Raw genomic sequence first — 16,547 nt, forward strand, 5'->3', positions numbered from 1 at the left:
CCCTATTAAGCACAAAACTGTTTAAAAATTTTTTGTGAAACGCAATCTACTCACCCATATTATAAGCTGGCATTGACATTGGAACACCTGTAAAATAAAGAAAATCATTGTTTGAAAACATGTACCATGTTTAATGTTTTGTCCTCCTTTCTCAATGATTTTGTTCTGTGTCAAAATTAAATAAATGTATAAAATGTGTAAAAAACTAACAATAAATAAAGAAAAGTTAGGAAACCTGATTTAATAAAAAGATCTAGAAAAGATGTAGAATTTTTAAGATTTTACATGGCCCAAAATAAACAAAATTATATATTATTTCACTTAATAAGTAGCAATACACCTGTTAACTGCATTCATAATGAATTGTTAATGCACACTATCATACTCTCATGCCTTATTCACATCTCTATTCATGCTTTAAATCACTGGTTCCCAACCCCCACTAGGGGTCGCTAAATAAAAAAAGTAATTAACATTACATTTATAATGCTAAATAATTAAACAGCACGCTAAATAATATTTTTTGTTTATAAAAAGTTGTGTTTCCACTGATGTATGTTTTTAGTTTTTAGAATACAAAACAATAAATACAGTAATAGATTAATCCTCTGATTAAATTATATTCATGTTTATAGACTTTAATTAGCCCCTGTTGTTTGTTCGTTAGTTAAATAGCAGAGCCTGAAAAGAAAGTCTGTCTTTGTGAACCTTTGCATGCTGTTACACGTTTTTAAGATAATAAGTGAAATGGATAGTTTGATATTTACATTAACAGATTGAAATGTCAATGCTGCTGTTATTTGTTCATCAGGTTTAGAAAAAAAATGGAACCTGTTGTTGCAAAAAAACATCATTTATAGTTGCCAGTTGCAGCTAATTGTTTGCATTCTGTTTTTGCATTTTTTAAAAACATATACCAGTGACGGTCACGTTAAATGAAATGTGCTTGCTGGTGTGTATGAACTGAATTTTCAATGTAAACATTGGGGTCTTCTGAAAAAACATTGCAAACCACTACTTTAAATCAATACGATACATTGGTTAGATTAAGTATACCTGTTCCACTATACATGCTAGGGTGCATCCCTCCTCCTCCCCTCATCCTGCGATTCAGCATGGCCGTTCGCTCAAAGTCCTAAAGCCCACACAGCAACTAATCAGTATGCTCAGTTAGCAAAATTAAAAGCACTGTTTGCAATTATTAAATAAAAAGCATATGTTATCACAATGCTCTATATTGCTTGCAAAACAGTTCAGCACTAACTGTGTCAATCTGCTAATTTAGAAAATCAAACACAAAAAAACAGCACTGACTGGAGGTCCCTGATCCAGCACAGGATCAAAAAGGTCATCCACATAGGAATCCAGCTTAGGCGCTTGGGGTCCTAAAAGGATCAATAGAAATGAGATATTCAATACAAAGAAAAAAAAGAATGATTGAATGCTTAGTTTATTCTTTAAATTTTTATAGCATTTATGCAATTATCCTACCCTCAGATGTGCTGTATTGACCATAATTTCCCCACTGAGAAGCTTCAGAAGGAGGCAGGCCAGGAGCCTGCATGGACGGGGCCGGGGGGATAAAGTCATCCAACTCAGAGGCCATCATCCTGATATTAAATGTTCATGAAGAACATTCCAACATAACCAACCCATAGCACCAATTTACAGAAAACATGTAATATCTCAATACCAGACTGGACAGCATTTTAAATATAGTTTATCCTAATTTCTGCTGAGAAATAAGCAAGGAGTTTTTCTACAGTCTAAATATGACCATTAAAATAAATACTTTACACACTAATGGCTGAATTTAAATATAACATACCCGTCACCCATGTCACTAAAAAGATAATCAGGATGTGCAGATGTTTGTCCTAATGGAACTTCAGTCTCAGCACAAGCCAGCAGGTCCATCACATACTCACAGCCATTTAGATCAGACCAGCTTTCACCAGCTAGCAGAGACACGGACCAGCCCCGCTGAAGCTCAGGCACACCTCTGAAGAAAAACTTGTATTAGAATTTTTTGTCTCAAGTTTAATTTCTAATTTTTAGTTCACCCCTAAAATTCTATAGTTTCACTGCAGTTTTATTTATTTTACAAATAAAATTTCACAGGTATATTTTAATAATGCTTTAAGTTTACATGGTGGTGCAGTAGGGAGCTTTGTTACCTCACAGCTCCAAGATCAACGATTAAATACTCAACTGGGTTTAATGTCTCGGTAAATTTTTGCATACCGGCTTGGGTATTTTTTCCAGGTACTACATTTTACTTACACCAAATATTAACCATTAGAAGGCACCCATTTATTTTAATGAATCTACCCATGCGCAGGTGTCATACGGTGTCAATTTAAATACAGCTGTAATTGAAAGAGTTTAGTTATCAAAACCAAGCACAAAAGCAGCTCATGTCAGAGGAGATCAACCATCATAAGTCAGTGGACAAGTAGAGGGACTTAGTCAAAAAACATACAAGATACCATGCACCACTCTGGATGACCTGAAGAGATCTACAGCTAAAATTTAAGCAGCAGGGGAAGGGTGAAGCTGAGGTGAATCTTACAAGATAACACCAAATATACTGCCAAAGCTACGGGGTGAATCAAAACGAACGGCACAATAAATCTGATTTAGAATTTGCGTAAAAAGTGCTTGAAATTTGCTTTTTAAACTGTAAAAAATAAAGGGCAAAAATACCAGGATCCAGATAAGCAAAACTGATCTGAGACATACCCCAGAAGCCTTGAAGCTCTAATAGCAAGGTGGTTCTACATATTGCCATGGGTGTGAATACTTATGAAAACTTTAATTTTATTAAATTTTGGAAAATATATACTGTATATTTTGTAGCTTAAATGTCAGATGTATCCCTATTTAATACTTGTACTCTCTATATTGTCTCACATTGTATTGTCTCGTATAGTCTGTTTTGTCTTGTCTTGTCTGTTTTGTCTTGTTTAGTACAAGCTAAATGTGTGGTGTTATTTATGTCTGTACTTTTCAGAGTCACTAATGAACAAAAATTCCTTGTGTGTGTCAACACACTTGGCCAATAAACCTGTCACTGTAGGTTTAGGATAATAAATTACCATTGTCTGTGACTATACAGAACGTCATAGCCACTAGCATTTGTCTTTACATTGTATAACACACAAAAGATAAATGGTAAAATGACCTACAATATATGTATTTACCAAATATATTTTCATATATGTTCACATATATGAATATACCTGGAGTACATATGCATATATGTTCTATAACAATGTGTTGCAGCACAACAAAACCTAAATATTTTTGTAATCGTAGCTCTACTGACCTAAAGCTCATGAGCCAGGATGCCAGTTGTTCTCCTGTGGTCCAGGATTCAACTTCTGCTGTTAGCTTCTCCTCTGAGGAAAAAAAAAGTTACACGAATGCAAGCTCTGATCATGCGTTCCCCGTTCCTCGTAATTGTTCACAATTCATCATTTTGTTAGATTTTTTATGGAAAGATATTCTTGTGGGTTGACTAACCATTGAAGGTGTTCACCTCAACAACCATCTTCCCCTTTCTCTGATTGGCAGTCCATTCGAGCTGCGTAGGTGGGTGTTGTCTACAGGCAGGAGGTGGCAGTTCGAGAGATGTGAGAAGCTTATGCTGACACAGAGAACGATATTCACCTGGGCCCTGGTCTGACACATACCTGGGAGATACAGGAGAATTTGTCATTAGACTGGAAATGATGTATTAAAGGGAGAATAAATTTATTTACCAACATAAATTGAGATTCAAAGCTGATCATTCAAAAGATTTCAAACATCCTGTATTACCCATTTAATATCACAGCACTTTTGAGTTCTCATTTATGACTGATGAAAGGTGGTTTAAATTAAATCACCAATTTATATCAGTACTAACAGGTCAGCTGTGTTAGATGTAAAAACACCCTCTTTCCCAGAACACAATATGGTCTATAACCATGGCTGCCATGGACCAAATTTACTGGAATACACAAACTCTATCACATTCATACTTTTACCCATGCACACTTGTTGCCAGTCACATCCAGCACATAAACAGGATTAAGCAAGACTCAGTGTGTTTCAAATTATTAATCCTTTAAATAAGATTATTGATATTTTGGCTTTATCTTGATTGCTGTCGAGCTTTTGGATGCTGGATTTGCCCGGTTTGTGTGGTTTGCTCATCAATTGATTTGTTGCCTGTTATTTGTTTATGACTTTTTGCATTTGCATCCATTTCAACTTAGCTTTCTTGACAAATGTGCTGCTTCCATAGAAACTTTTACAGGGACTTTATCACAGAAGCACCTCGTAATTGATTTATAATAATGAACAATAATGAATAATAATGATTAAAAAAACATACACAATGCAACCTGCAACTTAAAACATACAGTATAATTACTTGGAGAAAGCTACAGTTTTTACAGTCAGTTAAATACAAAATAAAAATAAATAAACATTTTACCAGGAAAAACTATGGAATCCCTCTAATTGGGCATTAATGGCTCATACATCATATTTGTCATACAGTCACTTACACAGGCTAAAATAAATTATATTACATATTTGTAATATGAATAGCATCATGAGAGCAGGCAATAAAAAAGTTTTAAATACCAATATCTTGGTCTATGTTTAAATAGACATGTTTAAAAGTCATTAACTGGCAGTATATCAGCTATTACTAACAAGAGATATTACTAACATTTAAAGGCATCCTGAAAACTACCAGTTCAATACTAAATGGTGTTGGTGCACCTACTTGAGCAGAGCTTTATCCTGTGAAGGGGACGGTGTGAAGGCACTGAGACAGGATGCCAGGAGAAACCAGCCTCTTTGTGAGCCTTCCTCACCCTCACAACCCCATATGTGATAGGCTAGCTGAGCCAGGATCTCGTCCCTGAGTGAAGGTCTGCTCTGGCCTTTCTCCACTATGTAATTCCCCAACATCTGCTCCTGCCATCCTGTCATCTCTGAGTCTCCACAGAAGCGGATAATCTAGAAAGAAGGAAAAAAGACAGCTGTGATTCAAGAGCTATTGATGTATGAGAGGGGGAAGTGGTAGATCAGTGGATAATGTGTTGGACATGGAATTGGAAGGGAGTGAGTTGAAACCGTGGCACCACCAACTTTTTTTGGAAAAGAGAGTGTCTCCCAAATGCTGTAAATGATTTTAATTAGAATGCAGAGCACATGTTTTAGTGTGTGGTTGGAAGACACATCCTTGTTATTTTCATGATAGCACAGGTGCAGGATGTAATCATGCAAGCAGCTGTGTATTGCTAAAATGTGTGCTGCTATAATACACAATCATATCAGCTTCTCTGTTGCGCTTTTAAAAAGTGTGTGCTGTGGACTCAACAAAGTAACATTTTTTATCATTATATTTCATTTAGAGTTCACTTAATAATATCTATGAAGTAGAAATTGTGTTCTGCACATTATAATAAGCTTCATTACAGTCTTATTATTTTTATTGCCATCAAACAATTGAAATTTCTGATATTTTTAATCTTTGTGGAACTTATTTTCCTGGTTGCCCGCAGGTACAAATGCAAATCCAAATAATGGTTTTAATAAAACAAGATGAACTTGGAGGCAAACTGTTAAAAGACGACATAGGTGGTGCTAAAATAAAGACATAATTATGTGTTGTGTTATAGGTGGTGCTAAAATAAGACATAATTATGTGTTGTGTTATATGTGCCTAATAACTCGTAACTCGTAACTGTAACTCGACCTCACATCATATTAATATATTAATACAAAATAATTTCGAATGTTGTTATCTAATAAATGTATCCACCATATAGAACATCCACCATATAGAACACAAGCAGAGAAAAGATGATGATGATCAGGTGATCAGGAATGTCTATGTTCTCAGTCATGTTTACATCGCCGAATCCCTCCGTCTCATCCACGTTAACTCCATATTTCTTGTTGTCTTCTGCCCTGCTCATTGTGAGCTTTGTAATCTAGACTACGTTTGTGGTGCGTGAGAGCCAGGAAATAATACACTAATGATATTTAAAAAAGCAATGAGAAGAAAAAGAATTGATCACGTCACCAAATAGAAGTAAAGTAACTAAAGTAACAAGCCTGGTTTGAAAATGTAAGAAGTATAAAGTACAGATATCCGTGTTTAAAATAAAATAAGAGAAAGTACAAAGTTGTCTAAAAAATAAATAGTGAAGTAAAGTACTGATACCAGAAAAATCTACTTAAGTTCAGTAACGGAGTATTTGTACATCTGGAAGCAATAATTGCAGGACTTACATTAAGTTTTGCATTGCGATTTACTTTGTGTTAGTGTAAAGATGCACTCTCTAAACACAGTAACAAAAGTATGATTTTTGTCCCAAGGTGGATTCTAAAATGGCACTGCACATGCAGATATTGTCAGTTCAGATATATTACTTTTCAAATAAAATAAAAAAATTCTAAACTGGGTGGCTACAGTGATAAAAAGTACATTTAAAACATGCTTTCACACAAAAATATTCTCTTTAAACAGCACAATGCTGACCTTAAAATGTTGGATTGGTCATAGAATCAAACATATACAGAAAATTCATAACTGTGCGATGATTCTTAGTACAATTTTTGTTGCATGGTGTCTTCACTAACCAGTTTGTATATCTCCAGAGCTAAGCGGGCATCCCCTGGCTCCAGAGAGGTGAGGGGTCTCTGCAGGGACTGACCCTGAGGCTGGCACCATCCATCCTACAACAGAGGGAAGTATGAACCATTAATCCCTGATCTACATAGCAGTTATTAAAAATATTAAAATAGGTACAAATGTACATGTACACATAAAATATATGAATACACACGCTAAAAATATATTTCTGTACACATTATACCTTAAGAACTGTTCCGGCATATCGAGAGAATGGATAGTTGTCGATATCAGGAGGCAGGGATAGGCGATGCTCGGCCTTGACCTGTGGAGGAGCTACCTCTGTGACCCCTGACACCTGTGGACGCCCTATTAAAGACAATGAGAAAAATAAGCACTGATAATGGACAAAGAAATGTAGCCCACCCATTAATAACACATTCATAAATTGTACCTGCTGCGCTACGCAATCGAGCTGAAAGATCAGCTGGGATCTCCAGCAATCCCACATCCTAAAACATAGAATAATATAAACAAATCGAACATGGCAAGACCCAAAAGGAAAGAAGACGTAGAGCTGAAAAGAAAAGAGTTCATACCATCCCTGAATAGATAGACTTTGATTGGACCACCTGTTTCGCTCTGGTTCTCTTGTTATGTTCCTGTAACATCAAAGCAAAGCCAGTATCATACTATAGCAAATAAACACTCAAAGGCTTTGTCATGAATGAAATCCTTTTATTCTAGTCGTGTTTCATCTTTTCATCTGTTTGTGTAAAACACGCTCTGTCAGGTTCGTTTTCCTACAGTACGCTTCACTAGACTATTCTTGGAAACAGCTTCTTTTATATACCTGGATCATTCTTGCCCCACCCCAAACATCTAAGTCACATGGTGCAAAAGTCCACAGGACCAACCCTAAGTAATTTACCTAATCTTTAGGTATTACTGTATAAGAACATCACAAAGAAAAAGATAAATCGATGTAATGTTCCACCAGTGTGATGTTTTTCAATTAAATGTACGAAGGAAACGCAAAAAAGTGAGCAATTCCCAAGATTTACACTCTCCAGATGTGACTCCTTGCAATATATTCTTAACACTAACTCACAATTATCCTGAACAAATTAGCATCACAATCTAAAAACATTACTCCACTGATCTCACTAACAACAATAAAATTCAACAATAAAAATCCATGTTATATCATGTAGTGAAATAGGACCCAGCCCAATCTAACACTCTAAAGTGATTAGAAATGACAAGCCACGCGAAAGAAACAAACACAGATCTAACACTTCATCTTTGCTTGAGGTTATTTTAGCTATTCATTTTAGAAAATGGCATTTCAGTCATTATCACATGACAAAATATGTGTGTATGTGTAGAATTATGCCGTAGATAAGTTCAAATCACAACATGTCCATCTCTAACTCTTCTTCCACTTGCTCGCTGTTTACATGAATCTCAAATTACGTGGACATGTAATTGATTATTAACTGGATAAAGTTAATATAAAGTCTAGAAGAGATGAAACACAACATACCTAAAGAAATGGGGTGACACAAGAAGCTGCCAATCGAGAAGAACTCTTAATAGACACGTAAATTCATGTAAAAAAAGAAAGGGTTTGAAGTCCAAACAGCAGAGGAGTGTTACCAGGTGTGCGTGAGTTAAAGCGAAAGGTAGGGAGAGAGAGTGAGAGAGAGAGAGAGAGAGAGAGAGAGAGAGAGAGAGAGAGAGAGAGAGAGAGAGATGAAGCTTATTGGGAGCAAAGATGAAAGGGCAAAATGACAAGGAAAAAAAATAACCTAACCTGTAACAGACTCGCCCTGCATTTTCCTTACGTAATATACTGTATATATATATATATATATATATATATATATATATATATATATATATATATATATATATATATATATATATATATATATAATGTAATATCTTTGGACACGTCTAAAAATACTCAATACTCAATACTCAATATTAATCTGACGACTCAATCAGATAAAATACATTGTTTTCTACCAAAGTGTCACTGGGAATTCTTTTCCACTGGCTAATCAGTGCATTAGGACAAATGTAAAGCGGATAAATATGAATTTCTACAACTCTGAATCACTTATGACTTAGTTATATGGGTAGTGCGCTTTGGTAATGTGGTAAATATTTAATCAGTTTACAGATTTTAAAGTTAAGGAAGTTGAAGACTTGAGGCAGGTGATGTAAACTTGAACTTTGATCTCATAAAAAGTCTAAAAAAAAAATGACAACAGGGAAAGGTTGCAGTTTATAACTCTATTTGAGTAATAAACTGGTGCTGGTTGCCTAGCATTGGGCTAAACACTGGGCAGCTCAGTACGAGTCATCTCTGTGACATATGGCATGTTGTTATATGTGACACCACAGAGAGAAAGAAAGAGAGACTGAGAGAAATAAATGAGAGAGAGAAAAATAGACAGATAGAAAGAACAAACAGAGAGTGTTTGTCATGTACTTACCCTCCACTTTCGTCTCTTGATTGTATTTCTAGTAATCATAATAGCTGCCCAGAATTGCGTAAAGGACTGCTTCAGTCTTTTGTAATACTTTCTGTAAATGAGAGACAAAATATAATATATCTTTTCGGTCAATTGTTCAACTATTTTCCTCTATAATGACATCCGCCATATTTTTTCAGACCAAACATCAAATAACCAAGGCATCTGTGGAGAAAAAAGTCTAAAAAACTGCAGATTTAGTTTAAGTGCAAACTTGTTTAAAATGCATATACATATCAAAAGTACTTAACAAAATAGCACACAGTGTATTTACTTCAATATTATTACAGCATACTTCTGAGCATAGAGGAGAATTAGAGTTTAGGAAAACTGAACTTGGATTTACTATGCTCTCACATCTGACCTGGCCTGGTGACCCCTGATGTGGGACTGAAGAATAATGGCTTTCTGCTTGAAGAAACGGAAGTTGCGTCTGCAGATAAAGCCACGGATGTTCCTCTGAAGAGTGATGGCTGCCCAGGTCTGAGTGCTGCTCCATTTCTGCTCTATTTGCTGGTACAGTGATTCCTTCATGAACACCTGGGAATGTTAATTATAGCTGTGAGTATAAAAGTACAGATTTATATTAATTGTCTTTAGATACTAGATATATGAGCTTGTCCCAGCTAAAAGGTCATTTTTTGCTGTACCTTGTTCAACCCTATTTGATACTGAGTGTCCTCAGCACCAATGAACTCCAGCAAGGAAACTACCTGTTCTTTATCACAAAGGTCCACATCCCGCTGTGCTAACAGCACACCGTACCTAGCATTACCAAGTGAGTGAGAATAAGGATGAGATCGATGATTACTTAAGAACAACATTTTGTTTAAATTACCTTCAAGCCTTTACATTAACAATAATCTCAGTACCTCTCCATGAAATACTTGAATGTCATACGAATAGGAAATCCTTGTTTTCTAATTTTAACTGTCTCTAGGATTCCTCCATGTTTTAGCTGTGTGGTGATGTACTCCACATCAAATATTCCACAGAGCTATTAAAAAAGGGAAACAAACCACACAATTATATCAATGACCAGCAATTTCTGACTCATTCATTTGAAGTAGAGCAGAGTTGCCTAAACTTTTTTCTATGGCAGAACAAAAAATCTAATTAGACTGAGAAAATAAATGTTCCATTATACCGAGCATTATATTAAAATTAAACCTGACATGATTCTTCTCATAATCTCATCATAATATTTAATGAGAATTAAAAAACAGGTTGTTATCTGCATTATTAATGCAGTTTTATTTTCAGTGTTTTTGATTAAAACTAGTAGTACCTCTCGTGAGAGACATGAAGCTGGTCTTTATTTTTATTTTTTTATCTGATTAAAATTATTTTTCTCTTCTCATATATGTCATGGCCCACGTTTTGGCAACTCTGGTGTACTGTAGATAAATTAGGCTAAAAGCGTTTACCTTCAAATAGTTTGGCTTAAAACACCGAATAAATGTATTTTTACACCTGAAAGAGAAGCAGAGAGAATAAATAAACAGTTTAACACTGTAGACTGTTTACCACTATAGGGCTCAAAATTATAAACCAAATGTCTTTATTTTAATACAAGTGTAATGTAACACTTCTAAAACTGACATGTTGTCAAATTGGGATGATATAGGCCATTGCATCTCGCTCACACTGTAATCCTTTGATTAGAAAGGAACATGTCTGAACTGACTGCTCATGGATGAGCCAGTAATCGAAAAGTGCGGCATTTTAAAGTGCTAGTGCAGTGGTAGTGTTATTGTGTAGTTATTACTCCATGTGTAAGCAAAAAGTCAATGACTTTAAACAAAGTCTTAAAACTCTTATTCCATTATTTAGTATTTTTATGGGACTTGAGCACCTAGGAAGGATTTTTTTCGGGAGGTAGAAGGGTACCAGAGATCATAGAGACAATTTGACATGATCACATACAAAACTTCACATGATAATATGTGGTTTAGATGAAACCCAGGACCCTGGAGCTGTGATTTAGCAACACCATGTTACTGCAAAAATGTCATGGCATAGTGTATGCGAGACATTAACTTTACGCAATGCCCCCCAACCAAGGTTGTAACGGTACACATATTCAGTTCGGTAAAAACATACACAGCAATGGAAACTTGAAAACATACACAACAATGCCAGGGGTATAAAAAAAAAAAAAAACAGAGTTAGCGCAGTGTCACTGTGAATACTCACACTATAACCGAAATAATATTTGTTTTGCTCATACATAAAAACGCTAAAGAATCCATAGCGCTAGCTTTAGCCACTAACCAGAAAGTATTAATATTAATTCTGTGATCAAATTTTGTAAAAGTATACTAGCATTAAGTTTTTAAAAGACCTGTTCAGTCGAGTGATGAGTTCGGCGAGTGATTGTTGAAAGTGTGCAGCTACAGTTGAGGCCTGATGCCGGTTTCCTCTCCCTCTGGCACGCAACTGTTTCTGGTGGATGGAGTGTTCCTGCACTTTACGAAAAAGACCTGAAACCATCTGTATACACCACATACAGATAGGCATAAGCCTTGAGGAAGATTTCTTTTTCCATTCCAGCATTCTATATTTAGATGAAAAAATCAAATGTACTTTACCTGTAACCTGCTGCGTGCAAAGAGCTCTAATACTTCTGCACGAAATTGGTTATGGTTTTTATTCAGGAAGTTGTGAACCTTTTGGATGTTGTATAAAAAAAGGTAACAACTTTATTATTTCTTCAGATTTTAAAGTAAAATGTGACAAATCAGTTATTCTATGCAGTGGTCATGAACAGGTGAACAATTAAATCTAAACTGATGAAGAAACATGTTCATTTGAAAATGGCTACTTGCCTGGTAAGTAACGGCTCCTGCATAGTGATACACAGTAAAGACAGGCAGCGGAATCTTGGGCTTGGCATAGTAGGGACTGTTGCCATGGTAATAGTGACATTTCTGCAGAAAGGTGTGGTCTGTAGCCTGACGCAATGAAAGAAAAAAAGTTGGGAAGCTGAACGACAAGCAATTTCCAAATCAAATTACCTCTAAACTCAAAAAAATGCGATTTGCGATTGTTCTTTCTGTTTGCAGAAGAGCTTCTTATAGCTGTTATAACACAAGTGATAACTGAAATGAACATGTTTCTGAGCCTATAACACTCCACTGATATCATCATATATGGCATCTTATCACCCTATTGTTATATAACTGTTATGTTTTATTTCATATATACAGTAAATAGTTCATATATAGACTGTGCTCAGGTCGAATATTTGTTGAATGCAATATTAGTTAATGTTAGTGATATATAAAGCAGGCTTGACATTTACTATATATTTTAAATGGTGTTCAATCTTTTCCCAAAACTGGATAAAATATGGTTGTGCCAGGAAGAGCATCTGGTGTAAAACCTGTGCTAAATCAAATATATGGACCAGTGATCTGCTGTGGTGATCCCTAATAGGAGCAGCCGAGGGATAACTAACGAAATATGTCAAGAATAGCAGTAGGATGTCGGAGTATTTCCAAATGATCATTTTCCAAAAGAGCAGTGATTCCTACACTGAAATGTATACAAATGTTCCAAATTAAACGATTGAACAGTTATTATACAGTATAGGATTTTAATAGCAAAATTTTTTTATATATTTGTTTTCCAAAAATTAGACACCAGCTGAATGGGTGTCTACACCCAATTTCATAAGACTCAGGAAGGATGAGGTGTGTAACTACCTGAGGCAGACACGTTTGGTCATCCAGTATCCGGAGGATGCCATAAGGCCGAGCAGAAATGAGCTCCAAACAGGGATGGAAATTCGGGAGAGTCACTGGATACCATGGAATCTGCTCAGTCTTGTATTCCTCCTAAAAAACAAAGTGAGTCATTTGACAGCAACAGAAATAGATATTAGTCAATGGATGTTTACAGTATATATACATACACAGACAAACATTATTTTATTAGTGAAACCTTGTAGGGACTAACATATCAGTTGTATCATGATGTTTTTAATAATTCAATGATGCGTTATTAAATGTTTCAGTAAATACACACTGCACACACACTGACCTGTTCCTGTGACACTATTGCCTTGTTCATGAATTGTTGTATCTGCTCATTGGCAAAATTGATGCACAGTTGCTCAAAGCTGTTCACACCGAGGTCCTGTACAAAAGTGTCTGTTAAAAATCTGATGATAGTGTGTTTAAATATTTGAAAGAATTTTTGATCAATAATTTACAGTGTAGTGGACAACTCTGTTCCAGAATATACTCCATTCTGAAAAGCTTACTTACTGTCTAGTTGGTTGGATCTTGTGATTACCTGGATTAGTCAGATTATGGATGATGTGCACCAATGTGAATACATTTTTTTTTTATTGAGTTTTAAGCATATGGAAGCTGTTATGTGTTAAATTGTCTCATTAAATGTGCCATCAAAACTTTTAATTTAAAAATGCCCTGATAAATTTGCCAGTATAAACAATTAAACAGATTTAAGTTCAGATTGCCCATGTTTGAGTAAAAGTAGAATAACTTGTTTTGTAAATTGATTTGTAAATAAATATAGTAAATTTTTTTGTCCCCATCTGTCTTCATATTGTCTCAGTTTGTAAGTTGTAATGATTACTGGTTTATTCATTTTCACAAGATGTTTGGAACGAGCGTTTATACATTTCTTGTATGACGTTTTAATTAGGATTATTATTTTTAATTGCTATAAAAGATAATTGTCTGGTAATTATTTGTAATACTTCCAATAAATACCAATTTTCACTTCACAGAGCTTAAACATTGTGTTGTAAAGACGGGCTCTGTGCTGGATGAGGTGGCAACATAGCTTAAAGGCAATAGATGTCAAGGATTAGCGATATCATCAAGGAAGAATGTCAAAGCCTAACCTCAAACCCATAAATGTCCACGATGCCAACGGTGCTGTCCATCTCTGTGGGGATTAGCCACTCATTGATGCGCTCCAGCAGCCAGTCAAAGAGCACAGAGTAGAGGGCCTTGGCAATGGCATCCCTAATTTATACCCAGACTGAGTTTGTTTATGGTATAAACATTGATCATTTTGATAAAGAGAAACCTCAGTTTAAAAAGTAATGAGGATTTTTTTACGAGTGTTTTTTTTTTGTAAGCATCATCATCATTCCCCACCTGGATTCAATGGCACATTCCACAGACAGGGGGCAGTAGATCCTATCATAAGTGGTTTCCTGTGCACAGAGGTAAGATAATGACAATGCCATGTTGTGGAATAAAGACAGGTTGATTGCATGTCAGAACAAAATATCCAGAAGCAAGTGTGCATGGGAATAGTTTAGTGATAGCAGATGGATAATGCTTACTGTAACTCTGTGTGTAATAACTGTTTGCAGGGCTTCAGCTGACACCTGTAACAGGTTACCCACTCTGCGAGCTTCAGCCTCACTAAAGATCCTTGCCACCTCGAATGACTCACTCTGCAAGTACCAAACACACAAACACACTGTATTAAAATGTTACATAATATAGTGTAATTATTTACATATTATAGTAATGTTAAACACACCTCATAAGAGCTGAAGCAGATGTTTCCTAGCTGTAAAATAGATGACAGAATGCCCCAAATTGTGCTTATCTGATCAGCACGTAAGCCAATTGTTTCCAAACATCTTACAAGAAGCAGGAAGTCTTGCTGGTCATTTTTCCCATGCAGTTCACAGGCTCCACCCTGCATGATCAATGATGCAAAACGAACTATTTCTACTACATATGCAGTAGGATCAGGATTGCAGGCACTGTAACTTTTATTATTTTATATTTTTTATTAAACTGTAGTCCCACCTGGTTAAGGTAGTAGTACGTCTCAGCTCCCTGAAGATAGAAGTCCTGTTTGTCCCATTGATTCATTCCAGCCAACAGCTCATAAAACACATGATAGTTTCTTTCCTCTTTGGCCTACAAGAGAACCACATTCAGGGTTTTTTGTAAAAAAAAAAAAAAAAAAAATACAATGCTTAACCTTTAAATCACAAAATATTTCACGATGTAGAAATATTATGCAAAATGTACCTGAAACACAATTCGTGATTTCTCTAGGAGATATTTTGATAACGAAGTCCCGACAACAAAACCACTGACAACAAATTGAACACATCTGAATTTTTATTGTTCATAGCAGAACACAAACCAGACATAGTAACATTAGAAAAAATAGAAATGAGAAAGATACAAACATTATCAAGGACTATACACACCTCCTTATGTGTATGTGTAGGTATTTGCCAAAACGACTAGAATTATTGTTGAGTATCGTCTTGGCATTACCAAAACTTTCTAAGATGGGCAAAACATCCATTGGCTAAGGAAGTAAGAAAGATTTTATAAGGCATTTTCTGGGTGATTTCTTCTCAACAGAAGTGCAATGCAAAAAACTGGAGGTGTATGTTTATTATTCGCAGTACCTGACGCAGGGTGTCATTTCTAGCCTGATACATAGAGCTCAGGTAGTGAACGATAAGTTTTGCTGCTTCGGTTTTCCCAGATCCACTTTGCCCACTGTAGAGATGATATACACGAGGACAAAAATGCTTAATGTTCATGTCAGGATATTATTGAATAATATTATATATGAGTAGGAGGCTTCCTTTTTTGTAAAGAAACATTGTCCAATTTATCATGATGTAGCTGAGGTTGAAGAACTGTCAGACGCAGAATTGTTCCAGTTTAGGTCATTCCCACTTTGAGTTTAAATCCAAATACTAAAACAGGTATGGGTACCATTTCGATGCAGCTAAAGCTACATTGACATTGTTTAATGACCATAATGACTAGAGAGTGAAGTGTTGTAACCACTCTTACCTTATAATGATGCATTGCTCTTGCGTTGTAGTTTGAGATTGGCAAAATGCAGCATCCGCAATAGCATATACATGTCTAGAGACAAACACATTATCACTTAAACTGCTCTCATGAAGAACTCTTTAAATGCACAAATCTAATCCTGAGTCTCATTGTCATGGTATATGCTCTTATTCTGACCACTAGATAACTGCAATTAACAGATTATTATTATTATTATTATTATTATTATTATTATTATTATTATTATTATTATTATTATTTTAATCTAAATCACAGATTTATTTTATGCAGTTACAGTGAATAATTTCACAAAGCTAAATCTAATGCAATTTAATGTAATGTGCTTTAAACAAAAGCTTGCAGAAAGTGGTTAATAAAAGGACATATATCAGTGTCAATCAGATGATATTTGTAGGTGTAATATTAGTATAATTTAGAACTGAAAAAGTGGCATTGGTGCATTTATACAGTAAAGTAGATAGCAAAAGGACAGCCTCTGACTACTTACGGTGGATTACTGTGCTTATCTTTGCCTTGGTA

General features: G+C 35.4%; 1 protein-coding gene and 1 long non-coding RNA gene across 2 annotated transcripts in view; one reads left to right on the top strand and one right to left on the bottom strand.

Moving 5' to 3' along the window:
• The window catches only part of myo15b (myosin XVB), a 32,363-nt gene extending 18,175 nt beyond the window's left edge, over positions 1-14,188 (bottom strand). Inside the window, 23 exon segments of the mRNA XM_046854647.1 lie at positions 55-87; positions 1,057-1,135; positions 1,315-1,385; positions 1,492-1,610; positions 1,829-2,002; positions 3,329-3,401; positions 3,526-3,695; positions 4,781-5,016; positions 6,649-6,744; positions 6,885-7,009; positions 7,095-7,152; positions 7,240-7,302; positions 9,145-9,235; positions 9,548-9,723; positions 9,834-9,948; positions 10,056-10,180; positions 10,611-10,656; positions 11,528-11,676; positions 11,775-11,852; positions 12,012-12,137; positions 12,891-13,022; positions 13,228-13,323; positions 14,060-14,188. Coding sequence (XP_046710603.1) covers positions 55-87; positions 1,057-1,135; positions 1,315-1,385; positions 1,492-1,610; positions 1,829-2,002; positions 3,329-3,401; positions 3,526-3,695; positions 4,781-5,016; positions 6,649-6,744; positions 6,885-7,009; positions 7,095-7,152; positions 7,240-7,302; positions 9,145-9,235; positions 9,548-9,723; positions 9,834-9,948; positions 10,056-10,180; positions 10,611-10,656; positions 11,528-11,676; positions 11,775-11,852; positions 12,012-12,137; positions 12,891-13,022; positions 13,228-13,323; positions 14,060-14,101 — 2,473 coding nt within the window. The 5' untranslated portion in view covers positions 14,102-14,188.
• Positions 12,987-14,622, top strand: LOC124389298. The gene is made up of 3 exons (XR_006926556.1): positions 12,987-13,034; positions 14,300-14,389; positions 14,540-14,622. It is a non-coding gene; the product is annotated as an uncharacterized LOC124389298 (long non-coding RNA).
• Positions 14,623-16,547: the final 1,925 nt, after the last annotated feature.

Source organism: Silurus meridionalis, chromosome 7 (genome assembly GCF_014805685.1).
Source record: "Silurus meridionalis isolate SWU-2019-XX chromosome 7, ASM1480568v1, whole genome shotgun sequence".
Classification (NCBI taxonomy): domain Eukaryota; kingdom Metazoa; phylum Chordata; class Actinopteri; order Siluriformes; family Siluridae; genus Silurus; species Silurus meridionalis.